This window comes from Thamnophis elegans, chromosome 9 (genome assembly GCF_009769535.1).
Source record: "Thamnophis elegans isolate rThaEle1 chromosome 9, rThaEle1.pri, whole genome shotgun sequence".
NCBI classification, from domain to species: Eukaryota; Metazoa; Chordata; class Lepidosauria; order Squamata; family Colubridae; genus Thamnophis; species Thamnophis elegans.
This window is the reverse complement of record NC_045549.1, coordinates 62,803,311-62,828,344: the sequence shown is the minus strand read 5'-3', so window position 1 is coordinate 62,828,344 and position 25,034 is coordinate 62,803,311. Positions and strand designations below refer to the sequence as shown.

General features: G+C 39.7%; 1 protein-coding gene across 1 annotated transcript in view; it reads left to right on the top strand.

Moving 5' to 3' along the window:
* The window catches only part of SPOCK3 (SPARC (osteonectin), cwcv and kazal like domains proteoglycan 3), a 145,394-nt gene that overhangs the window by 61,597 nt on the left and 58,763 nt on the right, over positions 1–25,034 (top strand). Inside the window, 1 exon segment of the mRNA XM_032223656.1 lies at positions 6,670–6,784. Coding sequence (XP_032079547.1) covers positions 6,670–6,784 — 115 coding nt within the window.

The following is a 25,034-nucleotide window of genomic DNA, read 5'->3' as shown; positions in this document are numbered from 1 at the left end:
CCTGTGGGCAATATTTTTCCTGTGGGACCTCCCCCAATAATAAGCCCCCTGGACAACCTCCATCCCCAGCCAGGCAGAGCGCCACTCACCAACCTAGCGATATCCCGAAGACACAAAGCCGCAGGAGCCAGGGGGAGGGGGGAAAAGGCACTCACATTGCTTGATGACTTTGGGATACTGCTAGGTTGGTGGGTGGCGCTGTGCCTAGCTGGAGCGGGGGTTGCCGGGCAGCTGCTCTCACAAGCAGCTGTCCAGCAATGCCCCTTTTCAGCTGGGCAGAGTGCTACCCACCAACCCAGTAATATCCCAAAGGTGCTAAGCCGTGTGGCGCTCTGCCCAACTGGAAAGAGAGGTTGCGCGAACACTTGTTCTGCCCCCAGCTCACGTGCCTCCCAGCCTCACCATGCCCAGCTCTCCCTGCAGAGCCATGCCAGGGTGCTGCCGCTGCCATGGCCCCGCTGCTGCCACCTCCGTGACCCTGCTGCTGCCGCCGCCACCATGCTCCGAGCATAACCGGCTTCCAAACTCCGGAGATCCGCTGCCGAGTCTTCCGACAGTGGCCACTCTGGGACTACGCTCTATGGTTGTGGGCTAGCTGTTGAAAGACTGGTGGGACAGAGAGTCTTCCCGCAGCCAGCCCACAACCATAGAGTGTAGTCCCAGAGGGGCCGCTGCCTGAAGACTCAGCAGTGGATCTCCGGAGTTTGGAAGCCGGTTATGCTCAGAGCATGGCAGCGGCAGTAGGGCCACGGCGGCGGCAGCACCCTGGCCCGGCCCTGCAGGGAGAGCTGGGCATGGTGAGGCAACAGTGCAACACAGCCATTTCCCCCTGTGGCTGTGCCCGGCTCTTCGGGTGCCTGTTCACAAGAGAGCAGCCACCCAGCAACCCCAAACCAATAAGCCCCCCCGATAATAAGGCCCAAGCAACATTGGGGAGGTAAAAAAAAAATAAGACCCTGTCTTATTTTCGGGGAAACACGGTATATCAACACTAATTGAAGCCTGATATTTGGTAACTATCAAAAAACAAATCTTGAGGTCCCTGTTATTAGTTCAATAACAATCAAGCAAACAAACAAACATGTAACAAACAGGTTGCATATGCCACCTATGAAATTCATTGTCACAATACAGAGATGACTACTAATTTGGATGGCTTTAAAAGCAGATTGTATAAATCACAAACTATTTCATCAAGGACTACAATTGCTAAAGAATAAATGTTCTTCTGGATTGTAGGTGGCATTCCTTCAAATACCAATTTAATAATGGTGGGAGGAAACAGGTTGTAATGCTAATGAGCATCTTGACTCATCTATTTGGCCTGTGGAATAACTATCAGACCTGGATAACCATGGGATATCAAAGGAAATACAGAAAGTGTTGCTGTTTTTACAGCTACCTTTGTAAGTCTTATTAGTGAGTACATAAACTATCATTAAATCATTTATCTCCTTGAAGAAAAGATGGACCAAGGCTTATCATGGCTTTTAAAAAAAAACATGGTTCGTAAACTAAGGAGTTAACTTGTCAGAAATTTAGATTTTATTCTTCATTAGGTTTTTAGTCTGCATCAATATGCCCCATTTAAGTATATTGGCTTGATGAAGTCAGAATACATAACTGAACAGGATTTGGGGAAATGCAAGCTGTTCTCTATAAGCATGTAAAGTGGGAATATTTATTTTGCAAATTACTTACCCGGTCTTGAATCCGAGGCAAAGTATTCGTATTCAGGAGACCTCATGAAATGTAAAACATTTGAAAGGAGCGCTTGCAGTGCTTATAACTGAGTTTGCATAAAAACAATACATTTTCAAATCATTAAATTACCTGCACTGGCTGCTTTTGAAAACTACTCCTAGTTGTCTATACATCATTGTGCATGCACAACTGTTCCACTTAATGAGCTCTACTCTTGTTTCCTGAATATGGGCATTCAATAAATACAAATATTTCTGAATATATTTAGAGAATATAGTCAATAACTGGTCTTGAATTTTAATGCATATCTAAGAGCTTGCTACATAGTCTTATGTCTTGAATCATGTTCTTTCTTCATTCATTTTTGGAATTTATATTAGGTACAACTTAATACTTCTTAAACAGTTTTAAAGAGTAGCCTTCTGAAGAATATATTACAATAATTTAATTTTGTTATATTCAAGAGTAAGATCAAAAGGCATAGAAGTTTTTCTTGTTTAGGTACCATGTACTCTGTTCACTTGTGTTCATCACCCCTAACAACAAGGGATGATCAGGCACTAAAAACTAAGCCTGTGTCAAGAGAAAGAACTAGTTATGTTTAACCTTGAGAAGATTAAAGGGGAAGACATAACGTGATTAATGTTACATGAATGACAGTTTAATTTGCATATTATATTTTACTTTCTTCCAAAAGATAAAGATGGTAGGTATAGTTATCATTCCTGATTTGGTGGTAGTTATAGTTGAAGTATTCCCTGAAGGAACGAGGCAGGAGGCTCCTGAGGTAAGTTAACGGCACTTTATTAGAGCAGATCTGAACAGTAGACAGGCTAGCGGTAGATCGGGACTCCACCCTGCTTGACAGCTATTTATACGGAGCTGTCAAACAGGGAGGCACGCATCTGAAAGCCCGCGCTCAGCCATGCCGCGCCTTAGCCAATCAGGTGCAGCCTGTCTGTTGCTGTCAGTTGTAGTCTTGAGGACTAAACAATAGTTATCTTTCCTGATTTTATTTTCAAACATCATTTTGTTAATTCAATAATAGCATTATTTTACTGTAGTATCAAACTTGAGGTTTAGAATTAAATCTGTACCTTCACAATAGATTGAAATCTTGACCTCCTCAGTCAAATTGAATCATTATCCTTTAACAGATAAACCAGGATTTGGATGCACTATATGTAATGCAGATTTTCTATCAGCCATTCCAATATTTTACTATTCCCGTATTTTACTATACTATTCTACTATACTGTAAACTGAGTACTATTCTACTCTACTATAAACTATACATTGAGCCACTGCATATATTATACGCAGTGGCTAGAGCGCTGAGCTGTTGATCATAAAGATTGGTGGTTTGAATCTCTAGTGCCATGTAACGGAGTGAGCTGCCGTTACTTGTCTCAGCTTCTGCCAACCTAGCAGTTCCAAAGCATGTAAAAATGTAAGTAGAAAAATAGGAACCATGTTTTGGGAAGATAACAGTGTTCTGTGCGTCTTGGCATTTCGTCATGCCAGACATATGACCACAGAGACGTCTTCAGATAGTGCTGGCTCTTCGGCATGGAAATGGAAAACATTTTTATACAAGCTATATTGACGAATCCTAGATCATTGTTGACTTAGGTATAAGACAATCTAATAAACCTGTTTTAAATTGATACACACCAGCAGCTGTCTAGCTAAAAGATAAAAGTCTATAGTATAGGTAAAGGTAAAGGTTCCCCTAGGACTCTTGGGGTGATGCTCATCTCCATTTCCATGCCAAAGAGCCAGCACTATTATTTTTATGTATAATTAGGCCAGGTTTATATTTGGGTATGAAACCCAGACTTTCTGAATACATAGATGATGTCATAGGCATCCACTGGTGATGGCTACAGCTCTGATGATGGCAGTCAAGTGACATGTTATGAGGCTGAAACTCCTATCAGTTTTCAAACCAGTTTATAAATTATGTTTCAAGGCTCCAGGGGTCAAGACGCATTCTTGCAAAAAAAAAAAATGTGGATGGCTGCAAGCCAGATCTTTTATTTTGATACATAAAATCAATAAGAAAGCAGATATCCTGGTGATTTAAGAAGTGGATTTGGAAACAGCAGATTTTTTAAAAATGTTGGGTATGTTTGTTCTTTTGTGTGAATTCTGTGTAACTTTTAGGAGTGATGCACTGTATAATGCAGTTTTGCTGAATAGCAGCAGTTTGTCTGTCTAAGTACTCGTTTTCCTGAAAATAAGAACCCGGTCTTATTTTCTTTTAGGCTCGAAATAGCACTGGTACTTATTTTCAGGGGAAGTTATTTCTTTTGAGTGCTGCCGCCATGAGATGGAACTGCCCCATAGGCCCCGCAACGCTTACCTAAAGGCCCCTGCAGCCGACCAACCCATGCCCCAACACCTGCCTTGCCTCATGGCTGCAGCAGCAGTGTGTGCTTGGTCTCCTGCTCCATTGCAGTCATGAAGTGGGCCAGGCGCCGTGCAGGATTTTCCTGGATGAGGCTGTTGGAGCAGCTACCATGAGGCGGACACAGATGTCAGTGCATGGAAGGCCTGCCTGGCCACAGGAGCCCTGGGGTAGTCTGGTGCGGGCCCCATGGAGCAGCTCCATCCCCTGCCTCACCTCACCTCATGTCAGTAGGATGGGTTGGGAGACCGGCTGTGCGGGCGCTTAAGTAGGGCTATTTTGTGGGTAGGATTGGGTGCATGCACAGAAACACGCTATGGCTTATTTTCAGGATAGGTCTTATTTTTTGAGGAAACACTGTAGTTAGTACTTTGTTTTGTTTGGAGGAAAAAAAGGGATTTGGCATATGGAGTTAACACATTCACCTGTGCTGCAAAGTCTGTTTCTTGGCCAAATTATTTTTGAGTTCACTTTTGTGAGGGATTTGATTAGAAAGCAAAGTTTCCTAAGTTTAAAACAGCTTCCTGCAAGTTAGTTTCTGTAAGCTTTATTACAGGAAGGTAGGGGCAGGATTCATATTTGGCAAGTAGTAGAGGACATTTTAATACTTTTAAACTGAAAATCCAGATGAAGAAGAGTAGCTGCTACTACAATCTTAATTTTTGTTTTCACTGGCTCTAAAGCCTATTGTAAGCTTGGGGTGTAAATACAGTGTAGTTACTGCAAGCTGCTTGCCTCCATTTCGTTTTTCAGTGCTGGAGTTGGAATTGTAAAAAAAAGTGTAAATGTATCAATATTGATCTATCCAAATTCAGATTATTTTAATTCCTATGTGTACAGTAAGAACATGAAAAATATACTAATATACTTATTTTAACATAACAAAAGAGTAGAATGGATATTTCTTTTTTTACTTTTGCAAACGTGCAGGTGATGCTTAATTACTAATTTATGAATAGTTTCCTTATAATTATAAAAATGAATACATTAATGTGAACATATCCAGAATATTTTGGCTAGAATTGAACTTAGACAATTTCCACTGCAAAATGAGTAATATTTATACTTATATTAAATTGGGAATATTGGCTCCTACTTCTCTAACTGTGAAGAAATAAATATAATATTTATAACAGCAATATTAGATAAAATACTTTCCCCATTAGGAAATGATAACTGCTAAGCATTAAATACCTTAAAATTGTTGTTTAATAAGAAAATTGATGCATTAAATGTTTAAACTACTTTAAATTGAAAATTAATGCCGGTCAAATCCATACTTCGCATAATATCATAAAACTGAATATTGATTTAATGTGGTTGGGGAAGAGTGGTGTGAGTTCCTTCTTACTAAGTTACTTTGTGCAATTATTTTACATTTTGATTTTGAGATGGTAAAATGTTTGCCTGATGTATAGTAATCACAGTTAATCAAAATTCTGTCCTTCCAGATCAGTTTAATTAATTTTTCATTAGCAATTTGTCATATGATTGTTGTGTTCATTATATAAAGCCATGTCCTTATGAATTACTGCTTAAAGAAAGATCAGCAGGATTCAAAGCATTGGCAGAATGTTCAGTGTGGAAATGTTAATAAAACATTTATTTAGGATGTAACTGATCACACCATTTACCACGTTTAGGCATTAATTGGTCCTAAGTGTATCTTTTTGCAAAATTGCAACTTTTACCACAGTGCGCTTGCTAACATGAATACTTATGTATGTACATATAAGAACCAATGATGTAAATATAAGTCTTTTCCCAAAGAAAGGCTCCTCTGAATTTAAGACAACCATTGTGTCAAAGAAGAGCAGATAAAAATAAATTAGAAATTTTTAGTATGCATCTATGTATGTATCAGGGGTGGGTTTCTCGCTCCGTTCCAACCGGTTTGGTTGGAACGGGGCCAGCGGAGTCCTCATGCACGCATGTGGTGCACGCATGTGTACTAGCATCTGCGCGACGCTCCAGCTGCTCCTGGAGGATCGCGCAGGCGCTGTATGCGTCCTGCGCATGTGTGGAAGCGCAGAACTCGTCAAAACCAGGTAAGGACTGCGGGCGGGCGGGCAGGCACGCCCTTCGCCGTTCCCGGAAGTTACTTACTTCCGGGTTTGCCGACCAACCGGTTCGCAGGGACCGCCGCGAACTGGTTGAAACCCACCCCTGGTATGTATATATAAAATATATTGACCATCCATCTTACCAAAGGGTAACTCCGAGAGGCTTAAAGTCATAAAAAATCGTATCTATACATATCCATGCCATGAAGGGCTTTAAAGGTGATCATTTGTACCCGGAAAGAGATTGGAAACCAATGCAGCTTGCGGATCAGTGATGTCGCAGTTTTAGTCAGCTGAATTTAGTAAGATCACCCAATTCACTGTTAACTGTTAATTGCGAGGAAAGACCTGGTTTTCTTAGTCTTAGTCTTCTTAGCCGATCAGTGATACATCATTGCCCTCGGGGAACTAATAGGCTATTTATACTTTCTGTATGTCTGTAGAAAAGGTGTATTTTTTTTAAAAAAAATATTCTCTACGATTGTTTTTTAGCTTTAGACCCAGCTAAAGATCCATGCTTAAAGATGAAATGCATTCGTCATAAGGTATGCATTGCACAAGATCAACAAACAGCTGTTTGCATTAGCCACCGGAGACTGACACACAGGTAAATATCTCCATGTTATTGATATGGAATTAGGACTATTAATATATGTTTGTATTCACTGCTGCATTTTTTGGCATCGATTTGGACTGAAGTAAACAAACTGTATGACAATATGTGCACCTTGTGAAAATTCTGTGCATGGTCCTTCATAGACTCAGTGAATAGATAACCTATACTCAACAGAGCCTTCATTGAGTTTGAACTTAGTCTAATTCAGATTTGCTTATTTTCAATAAGGCACCCGTGGAAATAGTTTCCAACATACTATATTATTGTGAGTTTTTTTAAATGATATTAATTGCATTTCAGACAGTATAAAAAAAAATTAAACATTGACAGAAACACAATTTGAAAATTTCTATAAAGTATACACTAAAATTCACTCGAAGATTAATATTTAAGAGCGGAAGTGGCACAGTGGTTAGAGTGCAGCATTGCAGGCTACTTCAGCTGACTCACCAGGCTCAAGGTTGACTCAGTCATCCACCCTTACGAGGAGGTTAAATGAGAACCCAAGTTGTTGGGGGTAATATGCTGACTCTGTAAACCGCTTAGAGAGGGTTGTAAAAAGCACTATGAAGCAATATAGAAATCTAAGTCTTATTGCTATTTCTTTCAGAAGGATGAAACACTGAAAGCAAGATACGCTCCCTTTTACCCAATGGTGGGATTCAAATAATTTAACAACCAGTTCTCTTCCCTAATAACCAGCTGGGTAGGCATGGCTTGGTGGTCATGTGACTGGGTGGGCATGGCCAGTTCAACATCACTCACGTTGATGGGCATTTTGCCTTAGCTGTTACAATGTAATTGTTTCAAATGAAAAATGCATTCATGCTTCAATTAAGAATGTTAATATTTAATTTTGCAATGGTAACAAAGTTTCACATGGACACCCCCCCCACCTGGGTTACTTGCTAAAACGCATGGAATAAGTGCCTTCTAAGTGTTTCCAGCATCACTAGGCAACTAAGGAATTCAGGCACAAAGCTACACCTTGAAGAGAAATCTGATGCACTCACCTCTTTTAGAGTTTATCAGAAAGAGCACCTATTAAGAACATGGAACTACAAAACTATTGCGCTCCTGGATGAGAGCAAAGAAATACAAAAACCTTTAAGCTCTTCAGTGAGGCAAACATTTTACCTGTATATTCTGCAGGTAATTCCTTCTTGAAATGAGTGCAAAAGACAATCCAGATGTATTTTCTTATGCTTGTAAAAGACTGAACTATTTCAGTGAGTAACAAGGAAATGAGTGAAAAATTAATGTAATGCTAGTGTAACCTTTGGGGAGGGGGATTTTATACATTTTATAATTCTCTACAATGAATTACAATTCAAAATTTAAAATTAATGAAGTTCTATGATACTAGATGCAGTATGGATATGTTTCAATAACAATTATGGCATCCTTGGTGTAATCTCTGAGTTTGGAGTCATTTTCACTACCCTTCTAGGTCACATCACCAGTGTCAGTGACTGTGAAGGTTGCTTCCAGTTTATATAAATTAAACTGTTTAGAACTATGCATTTTATACAGTGTAATAGTCTGATTGAAAGGGAGAAAATTCAAATCTTGAGTATCTGCTTTCATGCAAGAAATCTTGACATCTCCATAGAAGATAGAGAAAATCTAAGCTAATTCTCTATTAAAAATATCGTATTTTAGACAGAATCACAAATCATATCATTCAGTCCAAGTAAATTTGTAAGAATCACAATGATGTTTATATTCATACCTGCTCCTATGTTATATATATGTGTGTGTGTGTAATTGATGTGTATGCAGTATGTGTACGTATTTTATAGGGTTTTACTTACTGTTCACAGATTGCTATGAAACATTAAGATATTTCTTCGCTGATCAGCATGATCTAGTTCTAAATGATTGGAAATGGTATGTGAAACTTAGGGCCGCAATTAGATGTTAGCATTTTATACAAGTAAAGTTTCAGTGAAGAAGTACAAAAGACAATATACAGCATTTTGTGTATGTCAGTACTTTTACAGTCATTTAAACATTTAGACAGATTGTATAATCTTTGCTTTCCGTTTAATAGATTTTGATCCTGTAATGCGGCTGCTGTCTTAAAAAAACAAGATGAGACACCCTTTCAAGTTAAGAGAACACATTTTATTGCCAAACTTATGCTATCATTGGCGGCTGATAAGCATAGGTCTCAAAATAGATAGCTTTAATTGAGTGCACCTGCGTTGATGAAGAAGGGGTAACAGCTTTCAGAAAATATGTTTTTCCTTTACAGAAATTCTAGCTTGTGTTGATGAATTTCAGATTTAATAAGATTAAACATAGGATTATGAGGAATCGTATTTCTTAATGGACATCTGGGTCTTGGTTTATTTAATACCTCTCAAATCCTCTTCCTTCCAGAGAAATGGATGGAAGTTAGAATAGCTTTTCTGTATGCAATGTCAGGCCTGCAGTGGTTCCTTTAAGAATATTTGGCCTGCCACACTCTCATTAGGGGGGGGGGGATTAGCAAGGGGTAGAATGTGTTGTTTTCAAAATAAAAAATTCCTTTCTAGAAGCTCAAGGTCATCTTTTGTCTCCCAAACCTTTGCACCTGATCGGAAGCAGTTGGGCGTAGGTGCTAGCATGGACCAGAAGAAGATTGGACCATGTGATGGACTGTGGGTGTTGGGACAAGATCATGAACTTTTAACTGGGTGGGATCCTGATGTAATTTCCAGAATTGGGATTCCATAGCACAATGCCAACATGCCTGCCTTATTAAATTGGAACTTAAAGCATAGTTTTGCCTTCGACTCTGATTTAATTCTGCATGATATTTGGAACGCTGACATGCAAATTTAAAACTGGAATAGTGCTATATAACTTACTTAACCGGTATTTTATAAAGTATTGTTATTGTAACTTTATTTATTTATTTATTTATTTATTTATTTATTTATTTATTTATTTATTTATTTATTACATTTGTATTCTGCTTATCTCTCAACTCTAGGCAGCTTGGTTTACAGTACAATATAATGTAAAGTATACGGGTTCTTTGGGGGAAATAATACTGAAAAAAAAAGAATGGTGCTAATTTTCTTAGGTTTGCTTGTTTGTTCAATTTCTATGGTATCCCATCCGAGTCAAGGAGTCTGAGGCAGCTTACAATTCAAAAAATGCATTAGAGGTAAAAATCTTAAAACATTTTAAAGAGTAAATGCAGTTAAATCAATAAAAGCATCCAAATTACATTATTACAAATATTTGTCTAGTTAGCAATATGTCAACCAGTGTCAACCAGTGGTGGGATTCAGCCAGTTCTCATCACTTCGGGAGAACAGGTTGTTAACTTTCTGAGCAGTTTGGTGAACTAGTTGTTGAAAGAAATCATTAGGGCAGAGAACTGGTTGTTAAATTATTTGAATCCTACCACTGGTATCAACTGGCAAAGCATTCCTGGCCTGCTCTCAAGTTGCCATAGGAAAGAGGGGATGGGTAACCTATGAAACAGCACGGCAGCAAAAGACAGATGCACATTTCAGACTTATCTCTCTCAAGGCGGTATCCCAGGTTACCCACAGCTGCCGAAGGGAATGATATCTACAGCCCTCAAAAGTGCTCCGTTGGAGAATGTGATTTATGATACACCCTATGGGGAGGGGGAAACAGGGTCATAATTGAGCCGTAAATTACATGGGGTCAGAGTTGGCTTCACTTGGGTACGGGCTGACATGTTGCTCCTAATAAATAACTGGATTTCTTTGGGGGCTTGGCTCGAGGCTCATGATTTAATTAGGGCATCTGTCGGAACCCTGACACAGGCAATGAGGTTGTTGACATATTCAGCATCCCAGGCTCAAGGAACATAACTAGTTTTTTAGGGCCCTATGAAAGGCTGACAGAGTTTCTATATAATCTCATTAAGGGGAAGACTGGAACAGTGATTTAGATGCTGCCTCCATTCCCTTCTGCCTCCATTTCCCTTATCTCATTTGTAACTAGAAATAAACTAAAAAATATTTATATAACTCAGTTCTATTAGCTAATGAATAGCATGGTCGTTATCAATTTATTGTGATTCTACCCTTGGATTGAAACTTAATACTGCTTTCCTGCTTGTTGTTTGTTTGTTTGTTTGTTTTTTGGCTCTGAATTACTTTCTGTGTAGAAGCTAAAGTTTCTGAGCAGTGAAACTGACAATCTATATCGGATTCACATCAATATCGGATTTCCCGGAGCCGAGGTGGTGCAGTGGTTAAATGCAGCACTGCAGGCTACTTCAGCTGACTGCAGTTCTGCAGTTCGGCTGTTCAAATCTCACCGGCTCAGGGTTGACTCAGCCTTCCATCCTTCCGAGGTGGGTAAAATGAGGACCCAGATTGTTGTTGGAGGCAATATGCTGACTCTGTAAACCACTTAGAGAGGACTGAAAGCCCTATGAAGCGGTATATAAGTCTAACTGCTATTGCTATTGCTATTCCCTATAGGATTTAACACTTAAAAAGCTCTCATCTGGATTTTTTCTTTTTAAATTTTCAATGGAATTTTTCCTTTTTTTTCTTCACACCTTCATTGACAAAAATATCATTTTAATGTTCTTTGCGGCCATTTTGTTACAGTGCATTTTCCCCTTCTGTCTTTGAAAGGAATTGTGGGGTTTTTTTTGTTGCCGATGTAAGTTTAGATACAAATAATGCACCAAGTTAAAGATAAAGCCTGGTGGGCTACCTTCACAGGAAAAAAAAACCACCCTTTTTTAGTTTACAAGTTCAAATTGACAACTTTGGTAAAAGGCTTGATAAAATTCCATGGGTTTCAAAACAACCCTAAAGAGAATACCCAGATGCAAACCAAGCATCTCACAGCCAAGCTAGACTTACAACCGAATGGACTGCAGTCTAAATCCATGCTGGAAGATTTGAAGGAGAAGTTTGGCTGGAAAACATAGGACCTGCTGCAGAAATTTGAAGGTGATCTGGATTTTACAAACTTAATGTAATTAGCAGATTCGATGAGTGACTCTCTTAAGAAGATGGACTTATATGCAATTGATAAAAGAATTTGGACTGCCTTTTCCTGAGAAAATGGATTGATGTGAAAAATGGATTGATTACACCTAAACAGAGAACAACTGACAAGAGACTTTACACTTTGGTTCACAGTGAGACTGCTTCAACAATGGATGTGGTCGAAATATTGATAGCATGTACATATTTATATATAAATATATTTATATACAAATATGTTGTATATTTATGTATTCAATTGGAAAATGAGACATTGTTGGCAAAGCTTCCACTAAAACTCTTAAGGGAAAGTTGTTGTTGTTGTTGTTGTTAATATTACTATTAATTATTATTATTAACTAACTCTTTTATTCATTGAACATGAAACTCAGTCAATGAACATTTTAAAATGTATCACAAATATCATTGACTGGCGCCGATTGTTGGTATGGGTTGCTGCCAGCATCTTTTGTTGTTGTTGTTGTTGTTGTTGCTGTTGTTGTTATTATTATTTTATCCCAGATGGGCTGATTGTAGTACTTGTGGTAGATAAGCCATTGTAGACCTTCTATGAGTTAAATACAATTAAATAACAGAGGGCTTTGAAGTTTAACTTTGTTGCTGATTTACCTGTTAAGAATTTTGTTTTTACATATAGTAGATAGATGATAAGTTAAGTTGGTTGTAAATAGATGTAGACATTTGTAGATTGTGGGCCTGCTTCTCAAGGGGGGGGGGAGTCAACATTGTTGCAATATAGTTATCAGTAATAATCTGGGGGGGGTAATATTTATGTGTGTTTTTATTTTTTGTCCTCTTTAATGCACTTTTTCAAAAATGTTATGTCCATCTTTGTTGTTATTTGTTAATTTGGGAGGGGGGTGTTGCATTTTAACATTTTGAACATGTTATGGAACGATCTCCCCGTGGAGATCCGGACCCTTACTACCCTCCCGGCCTTCTGCAAAGCCATTAAGTCCTGGCTGCTCCAGCAGGCCGGGGGGCTCTCGAAATATCCAGCCCCTCGGAAATTGTGACTGTTGTATATTTTAATATGTTGTTTGTGTATTATCCCCCCTCCCTTGTTTTATTGTAAGCCGCCCGGAGTCCTTTGGGAGTGGGCGGCATACAAATCAATAAAACTCTAACTTTAACAGTTTTTTAAAAAAAGAAACTTAATACTATACAAAGCTCACTTTCAAACCTAACAATCCATAACACAATCTAGTATGATTAGCAACTATGATCACTGAAATATTCAAGGGTTATAGAATATACAGAACATCAAGAAAAAGAATACAGAAGAACTCAATAATAACCTAAGAACAATTCTACCAGACACAGCAATCATTTAGAGGATTAATTGTTTTGGTTTAAATATGCTACTGTAAATGGAGTGGTAGATGCTAGTTTCTGGTAGTGCGGCAAGAGCAGCCAAATAGAAATGATTGAACCCAATATTTTATTGATAAACCAGAAAACTGTTTGCTCTTTTTATTGTATCTAAAGTATATTTTATCTAAGAAGCAGGTAATACTTCTAATAAGATGCTTCGGTCCATTCGAGTCAGAGGCACTGTTTAAAGTGTTTTCAGGTTGAAAGGATCAGCAGGTGATAGTACTGTTGTCAGTGGGAACCTGGTTCAAGTCTTCTTACATATACCCATTAATGTGCCCACCAAAGTGGTACCTATTTAGCATTTATTTTGGCTCATATCTGACACTAGATAATTTAATCTGAGGTTCCTGATAGAATAACATGGATTGACATTAGAATGCTGATACTTTTCTGTATTTTCCCAGAGATTTCATACAGCATAGCCCTTTGGAAAAGATTTGCAAGTGTTGTAAAATATTTTGTTTTTAAGAATTGAAAGAAAGCATGCTTTAAAATAATGTCTACAGGACTCTATAACTATATATAATGGCGGTCCAGTCCAGCTTCTAGTCATGGGGCACCTACAACTTCTGAAGGCAAGCGATTCTATTGGTTGATTGTTTTCACTGTTCTTAATTCTAGATTGCTTCTCTCCTTGATTAGTTTCCATCCATTGGTTCTTGTCTTGCCTTCTAATGCTTTTGAAAATAGTTTCTCCCCTCATATTTGTGGCAGCCCTTCAAATATAGGAATACTGCTGTCATGTTTCCACTAATCTTTCTTTTCACTAGACTAGACATACCCAATTTCTGCAACTGTTCTTCATATGTTTTAACCTTCAGCCACCTAATCATCCCTGTTACTCTTCTCTGTACTCTTTCTAGAGTCTCAACATCTTTTTTATATTGTGGTGACCAAAACTGGACACAGTATTTTAAATATGGCCACACTAAAGCTTTGTAAAGCTGTACTAATGTTTCACGTGATCTTCATTTTATCCTTCTATTAATGCAGCCTAAGATTGCATTGGCTGCTGCTGCACACTGCTGGTTCATATTTAAGTGATTGTCCATTTGGACTCCAAAATTTCATAGTTACTCTCATAGTTCTAATCTCATAGTTACTGGCATTAAGCCACTTTTCACCTAGTCCATATCTGTGCAGTTGTTTTTTCTTGCATAAGTATAAAAACCTTACTTTAGCCACACTGAATTTCACTTTGCTAAACAGGGCCCAGTGTTCAAGTCTGTCAAGATCCTTTTGGATTTGAACCTATATTCTGGGGTGTTGGCTATTCCTGCCAGCTTAGTATCATCTGCAAATTTGATAAATTCTCCTTCTATTCCCTCATCTAGATCGTTTATGAAGATATTGAAGAGTTCTGGGCCTAAAACGGAACTTTGAGGTACCCCACTATTTACTTCCTTCCATGTGGATGTAGTTCCATTGAGGACTACATGTTAAGTACAGTTTGTCAACCAGTTACAAATCCATCTGGCATTGATCCCACATTTTTCTAGCTACAGTAGTTGTGGTCTACTTTGTCAAATGGATTGCTGAAATCTAGGTGTACTATATCCACGGCATTTCTCTGATCCACTAATTTAGTCACTGTCAAAATGAAATAATTTCTTTGGCATCATCTGTTTTGGATGAACCCATGTTGGCTTCTGGTTACGTCTCTGCTTGCTTCTAGCTGTTTACAGATTTGTTGCTTGATTATCTTTTCCAAGATCTTCCCACGTAGTGTTCTGGAATTTCCTGGGAAAAACAAGCCAAAATATAAGAATTGCTGGATTGAGTCCAATTTTATTTAAATATTCTTTATTTAAATAGATTCTTGCAACATATAGTGTTTAAAATAGTATTTTTTCTATTAGGTTATGAATGATTTATTATACTCTTATATTTTATAATGGAATGTGTGGATGATCTTGGGGAACAAGGGGAAGAGATGTTGCCAAGGGAACAATCAGATAAGAGAAGCAGGAGCCCCCAATGACTTAATGCTCAGAGAAAGGAACAGGAATGACCACCCTAAGAATGAAACAGTTAAAAGTGGTAATGGAAAGTTTCAGACTTACAAGATTTTGTTACTGTAGCCTTGCAATAGCAATAGCAATAGCAGTTAGACTTATATACCGCTTCATAGGGCTTTTAGCCCTCTCTAAGCGGATTACAGAGTCAGCTTATTGCCCACAACAACAATCCGGGTCCTGATTTTACCCACCTCAGAAGGATGGAAGGCTGAGTCAACCCTGAGCCGGTGAGATTTGAACAGCCGAACTGCAGAACTGCAGTCAGCTGAAGTAGCCTGCAGTGCTGCATTTAACCACTGCGCCACCTTGGCTCAATAAAGTATAATTAGTTCATCTGGTCCTGCATAGGCAGTAATTTAGATAGAAACATCTTTTTTCTTATTTGCACTATAATCATTTTTCAGCTAGAATTTGTTCGCTTCTTCCACTAACTCAAGTTTTTTTCCTATTAATAACTATGTCATCAATGTAAGCTTGTAAAATCATTAAGATTATTGTATGTTTAGGTTTTGCTGCTCTCTTGTTATTATTGTACAAGAAAATACAAGGTAGATGTAACTGGTAATCTGTTTATTTAAATATGTCCATTTAGGAATAGGTTTTAGGTGAGTTGGTAAGTTGAATATGGGTAGAGGAAAGGTAAGGTAAGTGTTGTGGCCCAGCAAGAGCCATTGGAGCTGCCGACAGACTCCGACAGTGAGGGACCCTATGAATCGGCTCTGAAAGATGTGGAGGTCCCTGGACAGTGTTCAGACTCCGAGCAGGGACCAGAGAGGCTGGTTGGCCACCAGGAGGCGCCTGAGCAGCGGTGAAAGCCAAAGGGAGTTTGTGCCTGATGTCAGGCCCTGGAGCAGTGGTGAAAACGTCAGGCCCTGGAGCAGTGGGGAGGAGCTAAGGGAGTTGGTCCTGGACGCCAGGCAGAGACGGGCTGATAAGTGCTGGCAGCAATTACGGAGACATAGAAGATAATTGGGGCCAGGTGGTTGTGATTAGGCTCCTCCCAAGAGAGTATATAAGAAGAGACATTGGGAGGAGACCTTTTGCAGGACACAACCGTTATACTAAAGCTGGAGAAGCTCTTGTGTGTATTTCTTACCTGTGGAAGTCTGGGTTGCTGCCAAAGTCTTGTCTGTGAGTTAATTATCTGAATAAATTGGCTAACAGTCATCTTGTGTCGGCGTGACTCACCGTACAAAGGGAGGGGTCAGAACAGGTAAGGATAGAGTAAAGGTAAATAGCGCATGACTTTTATTAAAGGATTGCATGGTACATTTAATTAATGCAATATTTCTACTAATATTTAGTAGAGTTTAGTTGGGAGATTTATTTCAAATGCCTGTTTGTAAACATGTCAGCATATTATTCGGATTCAACATGGGGAAAATGAGAACCTCCAGCCCATTGACGCTTTGGATCAAACTCCCAAGGACCTTCTTATTAGGAACAGTCTTATTTTTCAATCTCATAGCCACCGTTATCCTTGTTTCTCTCTGCTACTTTTCTTTCTGAATCAGGTTTATCAAAAGATTGTTCTGGCATTCTGCTTCTTTCTGTCCTCTGACTGAGCATTGTTTGTTTGTCTTATTGACTGAAAATGTTATGCTTTGGTGGATTGTGTTGGCATTCTTTGGAAATTTTTGTTCTGTCATTTTCTACAAGTCTTTCAAGTTCTTTGGAAAAGCTCAGAGCATCTTAGTGCTTTTCAGGATTCCTCAGAACATGGGGAAAAATTGGTGGAGGGGGAGAACATGTCTAAAGTTGTTACTTTTGGAGACCTGAAAATATTATTATTTTTCCTGTTATATTTCTTAGTGTGATTTTTTTAGCTTGATTCATATGGCAATGGATGAAAGCTCCCTTGGAGTATCCCCCACTTCATTTGGGGTGCTCTTCGGGGAAGTTATACATAAGGTGTACAGGAGAAAATTGGATTTCATATTTCAATTGAAGAAAGTTTCACATTCTTACGGTACAACTCTCATGCCCAGTGTAAAAGAAAACAATAAAAGCCATGGTGGCGCAGTGGTTAGAATGAAGAACTGCAGGCTACTTCTGCTTATTTCCAGCTGCCAGCAGTTCGGCAGTTCAATTCTTCACCAGGCTCAAGGTTGTCTCAGCCTTCCATCCTTCCGAGATGGGTAAAATGAGGATTCAGATTGTTGGGGGCAATATGCTGACTCTGTAAACCGCTTAGAGAAGGCTATAAAGCACTGTTGAAACGGTATATAAGTCTAAGTGCTGTTGTTATAGTGAAACCTTGCTATAATGGCTTGCTCGAATGGAGGTGAGTGTCTATTAGACCAGAATGTCCATTAATCTGTAAATTATGGCATTCAGGATGATTTGCATAAATTAAGAAATTATTTTACTAATTATACAAATGATGCATATCACTATAAATGATGTAAAATTTAAATCCTTATCCTGACTATAATGACTTTGGGGGATGTGTGAACAAAAATTTAGATTGTTGTATCAAATATACACATTAAATTAAAATTGCACTACATAAGTTTTGTTAACTTTTATTGTGGGAGTATTTTCTTTGAATACATAGTTTTTAGCTTTAGCGGTGCTTGAGAAAGTAAAGAAATGTTTGGCATTTAATGATAATGTAAACATCAGAAAGTTGTGATTTCCTCTTTTTTTTCAGGGATCATAAATCTTTCAATCTGATTTAAACATATGAGTTTTCTTGGTAAGCATGCATGTGTTTCTTCTTATATGCATTTTAATTTCTTGTTTTGTTGTTACTCATAGCTACAGTCTTAATTTACAGGATAAGGCGGTATCATCAATTCAAGGGTATAACTATATATGTATTAATAAGTGGTTTGCCTACTTGCTGAGAAATAAGGATGTTAGGATTTCTTGACTTTAGATTAAAAAAAGAACCTAGGACAGTTTTCATTTCTTCTTCTATTTACAGGCACGTGGAAGCTGTACTCCTTTTTAATTACGGTCTTCTCCTGTGCTGCTCCTCCTTCCTGCCTCACTTGCTTTTTAAAACGTATGCATTAGACAGATTGCACAGAAACTGAAAACAAGGCTATTTAGAATGTCATCATTTTGCATTATAATGCTGCTGTCTGAAGAAGCCCAGCTGGCACAGTTGAATCTCTTGGAAATTTTTAGTCTGATTCATTATTGTGGTGTGTACTTGGTGTATAGAAACATTTAATCATTCTTATGTTACGAGCTCTGTTGAATCTTGTGAAAGCTTTCTGTTTCACTTTATAATTTGTGCTGCCAATCTGCTAGCTTGGAAAAGTTTCAAGCTTGTTTTATTATCTGTGTTCATTTGTACAGGAAGTGATGTTGCACATAGGCTAAATCTACAGTAATTCCTTTGTAATGGACTAATGAGTAGGACTTTCTTAGTGACAATGGTAACATTATCTAGCTTTGATTAGTCCAATTACTCTGAAACGGTGCAGTTGTGATGATTCTTACACTACCCCACAAGGCATCATATTTTCGCTTCTCAAACCCTGAAAAGCATAACTATGCTCAACTTTAATTTTATGCAGTTGGAAGAAGTAAGAGTTAAAAAGATTTGTGCCGGGTACATGATACTTGTGTGTTTTATTTATACAGCAATACAACAATTAATGATTTGTGCTTGTGACTTAATAAACAAGTATAATATTCTGTACTGATATGTCAAAAACGTGGGATTATACATTGGCATACAGATGATGGAAGTTATGTACCAAGGAAAGAATGGAAAAGTGTTCTGACCTCCCTCCACACCAAAGCACACTCCGAGCCAAAGATAAGTTACGGCATTTAATTAACAGACAGACAGGTCCTTGGCAGCAAACCGGCACAAACAAGCTTGGGCAGCAATCCAGCACAGATAAGCCGTGGCAGCAATACAGCCTACCAAGCTCACAATAATGTTCTCCAACATTAGCGTTGACTTCTGCAAGAGGGGCGTGTGCACAAGCAGTCCTTTATAGTCTGGAAAGGACCCTAATGACCACCAGCCGAGTGCAATTACCTCCTCTACTTGTGCAACTGTTCCTGACACCTATTTGGTGCTAGGCATCCAGGAACAATTCACTGCTGGTGTCTGAATCACTCTCCCTTGTCTCCTCCCCACTGGTCCAAGGCTCAGGCACCTCCTGGTGGCTAACCAGCCTCTGCACCCTGCTCGGAGTCAGAACCCTGTCCAGGGTCCTCCACATCCTCCAGAGCCGACTCATAGGGCCCCTCGCTGTCGGAGTCTGGTGGCAGCTCCAACGGCTCCTGCTGGGCCACAACAGAAAAGTATATGCCTTTAATGAAACCTAGGACTTTTGTTATTAGTAGAAGATGTGCAATGCTGTACTGTACAACTAGAATTGTTACATTGGAATTTCTTACAAATATTATGCAGAGACAAACATAATTTTATGGAAGCTGGCAAGGACCTATCCCAAGCAATGTCTGGCTACACTAGTTAAGAACAAATAAGGTTTTATATCAGGAGTGTGAAATTCAGTGTCATGGAGGACCACATCACCATTATGGTTTCGCTCAAAGGTCCAGTAGCTGGGTCGCCATGACTATATGGGCATGGCTGGGTAAAGCGTGTCCAGCTGAATGCTGCACCCTGGACAAAGCTGATTCAGGATGGCTGATTCAGCGGGAATGGAACAAGGAGCACCAGCTGACTTCACATGGGGTCAATTCAGTGCCTCATAAGCTCTTCACCTCCCCAAACTGCTGCAGCCAAGCGTGTGTGCGCACGCACACATGCAGATGTGCACATGCACACAAGCTGCAGTTTGTATACTTTTTATCCACAAAGAAAGGAGAGGGCCTTTTCCCCAAATCCAGGCATGATTGGCAGTTTGTAAGCTCAGATGGGGATAAACGTCTCCCAGCATGGAATGGTATTTATGTGGTGTGGGTGCATGTATGTGTCAGAGGTGGGTTGTTCCCAGTTCGGCTGAACCAGTAGTGGTGATTCAGCCTGGGTCGCAGAACCGGTAGGCCATGCCCCCGAACTGGTTCCCTGGTCTCTTCTGCCATTGCCAGCATGTTACTGCGCATGCGCAGAACAATTTTCAGTCAACTGTGCATGTGTGAGCAATGCGTGGCAGACGTGTGTGAAGCAAACCAGTATCAAAAATGGCAGTGCAGAGCCATTAGGAGGCTTCCAAAGTGCTTCTGGGGGCTGGGGAGTGGAGAAATGAGCAAAAAACAGGCTGTTTTTTTTTGTCCCCCAGCCTCCCAGGAGCACTCTATAAGCCTCCTAAAGGCTATGCATGCCCTTTTTTTAAATTTGCCTCTTCAAAAACTTGGTGTGTCTTATACTCCGGTGCGTCTTATACTCTGAAAAATACAGTACTTACTGATTAATATATATCTTGAACTAATCAGTATGTCTACCAGCGCTTTTACTTGTATTCACTCATGAATATAAATGGGGTGGTAGTTTTGGATAAAAATAGAAATAACATTCCCAAACATTGTTTAATGATTCTTTCTAAAGGGTTTGTAAATTACCTATAGAGCTGTGATATAGAAATATTTAGAATATTTATTAAAGGAATATGATCGTGATAGCTTCAAGCTAATACAGAAAGCAAGGAAAAAATGGAAAAAAGTTCATTTAATTAAACAGGTGCTTAATATATGTTTTTAACATTGATTATAATATGTATTTTATCTAAAAATTTTGACATCCCCCACATGCTTAATTAAAGGAGGGAGAAAAACTCTTTATACTGATGCAAATTTGCCACTCTAACTTTAATTATTTGTGAAAATAAGAAATACAGGCATTTAGCTGACACAAAATGAATTAATTGTGCTCTTCTTCTTCTTGTGCCATATCCATTATCAGATGTTGGCGATCATGTCGGCAATCCTGTCAACAGCACAAAATAGTGCTGTTGAGTTTTGTTCAAACCAGTCCCTTAGATTTTGAAGCCATGATGTGTTCTTCTGCCTGTACCTCATTTGCCTTCATTTTTTTCCTGGAGGACTAAGTGAAATATGCCATATTTTTTCTGTGTGTCGCATCACATGTTTAAAAGACTCTAACTTTCACTTTTTAATGGCTTTGATGATTTCCCTTTGCTTTCCCAGGCGGCTTCTCACCTCATTTGTGATTTTGTCAACCCAGCTCATACATAACAGCCATCTGTAAATTTCAATTCTAGGTTCATGCTTTTAGTGGACTGTGAGATTCTTAGCATCCCTGCCCCATTTATGGGGCACCCATACTTGGGACCATTGTTAGGTTTTGACGCCATTAACATGATTTTCCTGGGAACGATATAGTGTAGTAGTCTTCCCTTTGCTTCAAGTGGCTGCCCCACACTGTGTCTTGTTCTTCTGAAACCGTTTGGACCAATGAGGTCTCCACCTTCAGTCAATACTGATGAGTCAACAGTCACTCACCAGGCTGAGCAACCTAACTGTCTGTTTGGTGCTGTTACTGCCTTATAGCAATAGCAATAGCAGTTAAACTTATATACCACTTCATAGGACTTTCAGCCCTCTCTAAGCGGTTTACAGAGTCAGCATATTGCCCCCAACAACAATCCGGGTCCTCATTTTACCCACCTCGGAAGTATGGAAGGCTGAGTCAACCCTGAGCTGATGAGATTTGAACAGCCGAACTGCAGAACTGCAGTCACTGAAGTAGCCTGCAGTGCTGCATTTAACCACTGCACCACCTCGGCTCTAATTATCTCATGGTGAGTCGGAAGTTTTACTCCTTGAACAGTGGAGAGGAGACACTACTCAAGTCCAGATAAACATTTTGCCAAATTGTAAGATGGTTTTGAACATTAGGGAAAACAGGAGAGCTGTAGCTAAATTTAATTGGCTTGTTCAGTTTAATACATGAAGTATATCCATTGTGCAGCCTTCTGCTAGTGCCTGCTGCTTTAGCTCAGTAATATGAAATGAAATATTTTCCACAGAAAGGTTTTTTGAAACGGAAACTTTTCCATTACCTTTATCTTATGAAAATGTTTTAGAAATGTGTGGTTTCAGAAAACAAACTGGTTATAGAATTAGGAAAGAAGAATCATGAATCAACAAGGTAAATTGGACATGGCACATTTTTTCTCAGATATGTGCACGCCATATAAATACGTACCTTATTTTCAGAGTATAAGATGCTCTAGAGCAGCGATGGTCAACCTTTTTTGGCTCACGTGCCATAAGGGGGAGAATGCAGGGGGGTCGTGTGTGGGTGTGCCACACCCATAATGCAATGCGCGAAAACCCCCCCCAGTGCACATGCGTACATGACGGGCATTCACCCCCAATTTTTGCATGCTTTTTTCGCCCTCCCAGGCTCCAAAGGCTTTATAGGAGCCTGGGGAGGGCAAAAACAGCCTCCCCCCCCCCTTTGAGGCCCTCCGGAGGTTTTAGGAGCACGTGTGCCATAGGTTTGCCATCCCGGCTCTAGTGTATAAGATGCACCTTAGTTTTTGGGGAGAAAATAGAAAAAAGATTTCTGCCTGTGCCTACCAGCATCCATGGTATTCATCTGGCTAGCGTCCTGTCAGTGTGTGAGAGAGTTGAGTACTGTTTGGAAACAAACAGTATTTGCTGTGTGAGCAACAAGGAAGGAGACAAGGAAGGGGAGTGGCTTGTTCTGTACTAAAGTTGCATGCTTGCTGATACCGAAACTAAAACTGAAAGTGAAACTTCTCTGCTGAACTACCACGTTGGAAAACCTGCTTTTGGTATTGTATATTTACTTATGTGTTATATTATAATAAAGAGAAGTTATTAAATTCTGCTGAATCAGTTACTTTTGTGTGCTTTCTGAATGTGATTGCTGCTGCAAAGTCTGACACGTCCTTGCAGCAAATAGCGAACAGCCAAGTCAGTTTCAGCACATTGTTACAGCCTGATTCAGCATGATCAGCTGATGGAGGGTGGATCAGCCTCCGAATACCCCCAGGCTTCAGGGATTGCCACAGACCATCGTCTCCTCCATGCCTCACATTTTTTGCTACATTCAGTGTATAAGATGCACCCAAATTTTCACCCTCTTTTTGGGGGGAAGTGTGTCTTATACTCTGAAAAATGCAGTACTTTGTCCTTCTTTCTTTTTTTGATTGCTTTTTTATACCTTGAGATTCAACGCTTATTAGATTAATCAACTATCAAATGCATGACAGAATTTTAAACCATGATTTGAAATTGATTTCATTTTGCAATTTGTTCTATTCGTATTACTTCAGTAAGTTTTTAAAAAAGTGGAAAATTATGACCAGTTAAACTAAGAACTTAAGATTTTACATAGTATTCTAATACATGGCTTGTTCATAATCTATTGATTAAAATGCTTAGTGCGTTGTTGGTTGACTCTACAGTAATCATTTTATCTCTTAAATGTTGCTTTATATTGGTAGCTTTCATCATGATTCATATATTTTGCTTTTTAATCTGAATTTGCATAGTCTTTCTCTGAATATCACCACCTGCCTGTGAGAGTGATGTCTCACTTCCAGATGTGTTAAACAGCTTCTACGCCCGTTTCGAAGCACAGAACGACGTGACAATGAGGAAGACCACACCTCCTTCCAACAACCAGATAGTTTGTCTCTCCACTACTGACGTGAGGAAAGCTCTAAGCAGAGTCAACCATGGAAAGCTGCGGGACCAGACAATATTCCTGGCAGAGTGCTCATTGGATGTGCAGACCAACTGGCAAATGCTTTCACCGACATCTTCAACATCTCTCTGAGCACCACTGTTGTCCCAAAGTGCTTCAAGACAACGACCATTGTCCCCATGCCGAAAAACCATCGGTGTCCTGCTTCAATGACTACCTCCCGTTGCACTTACTCCCATCATCATGAAGTGCTTTGAGAGGCTCGTCATGAGGCATATAAAGACCCTGCTGCCTGTAACATTGGATCCAATGCAGTTTGCATACCGCTTGAATCGCTCCACCAACGATGCCATCTCCACTACACTCCATCTAGCCCTCACTCACCTAGAAAACAAAGACTCATACGTACAAATGCTCTTCATAGACTTTAGTTCAGCATTTAATACTATCATTCCCCAACAACTGATGGGCCTGAACACCTCCCTCTGTAACTGGATCCTGGACTTTTTGACTAGAAGACCTCAGACAGTGCAGATCGTGAACAACACTTCTAACACCATCATACTGAGGACTGGAGCCCCACAGTGCTGTGTGCTCAGTCCTCTGCTGTTAACCCTGCTGCCGCATGACTGTGTAGCAATGCACAGTTCGAATCACATCATAAACTTCGCTGATGACATGACCGTGGTGGGTCTTGTCAGCAAAAACGACGAGACAGCATTCAGAGAGGAGGTGGAGAAGTTAATAAACTGGTATATAGCCAACAACCTGTCTCTGAATGTAGACAAAACAAAAGTGATGGTTGTTGACTTCAGGAGGACACAACACAACCGCTCCCTGCTGAACATCAAAGGCTCCTACGTGGAGATTGCAGAGAGCACCAAATTCTTTGGTGTTCACTTGGTGGAGAATCTCAACCTGGTCCTTCAACACCAGTTCCATAACAAGGAGGTCCAGCAGCGTCTTTACTTTCTTAGGAAACTGAGGAAGGCACAGCTTCCATCACACATCCTCACAACCTTCTACAGAGGGACCATCGAGAGCACCCTGAGCAGCTGCATAACCATCTGGTTTGGGAATTGCACCATTTCTGATCGCAAGACCCTACAGCAAATGAGGAGGACGGCAGAGAAGATCATCGGGGTTGCTCTTCCTTCTGTCATGGACATATACACCACATGCTGCATCTGTAAAGCCAGAAACATTGTGGCTGACCACTACCACCCATACATGCTCTTTATTCTCCTGCCATCTGGAAAAAGGTACAGAAGTAT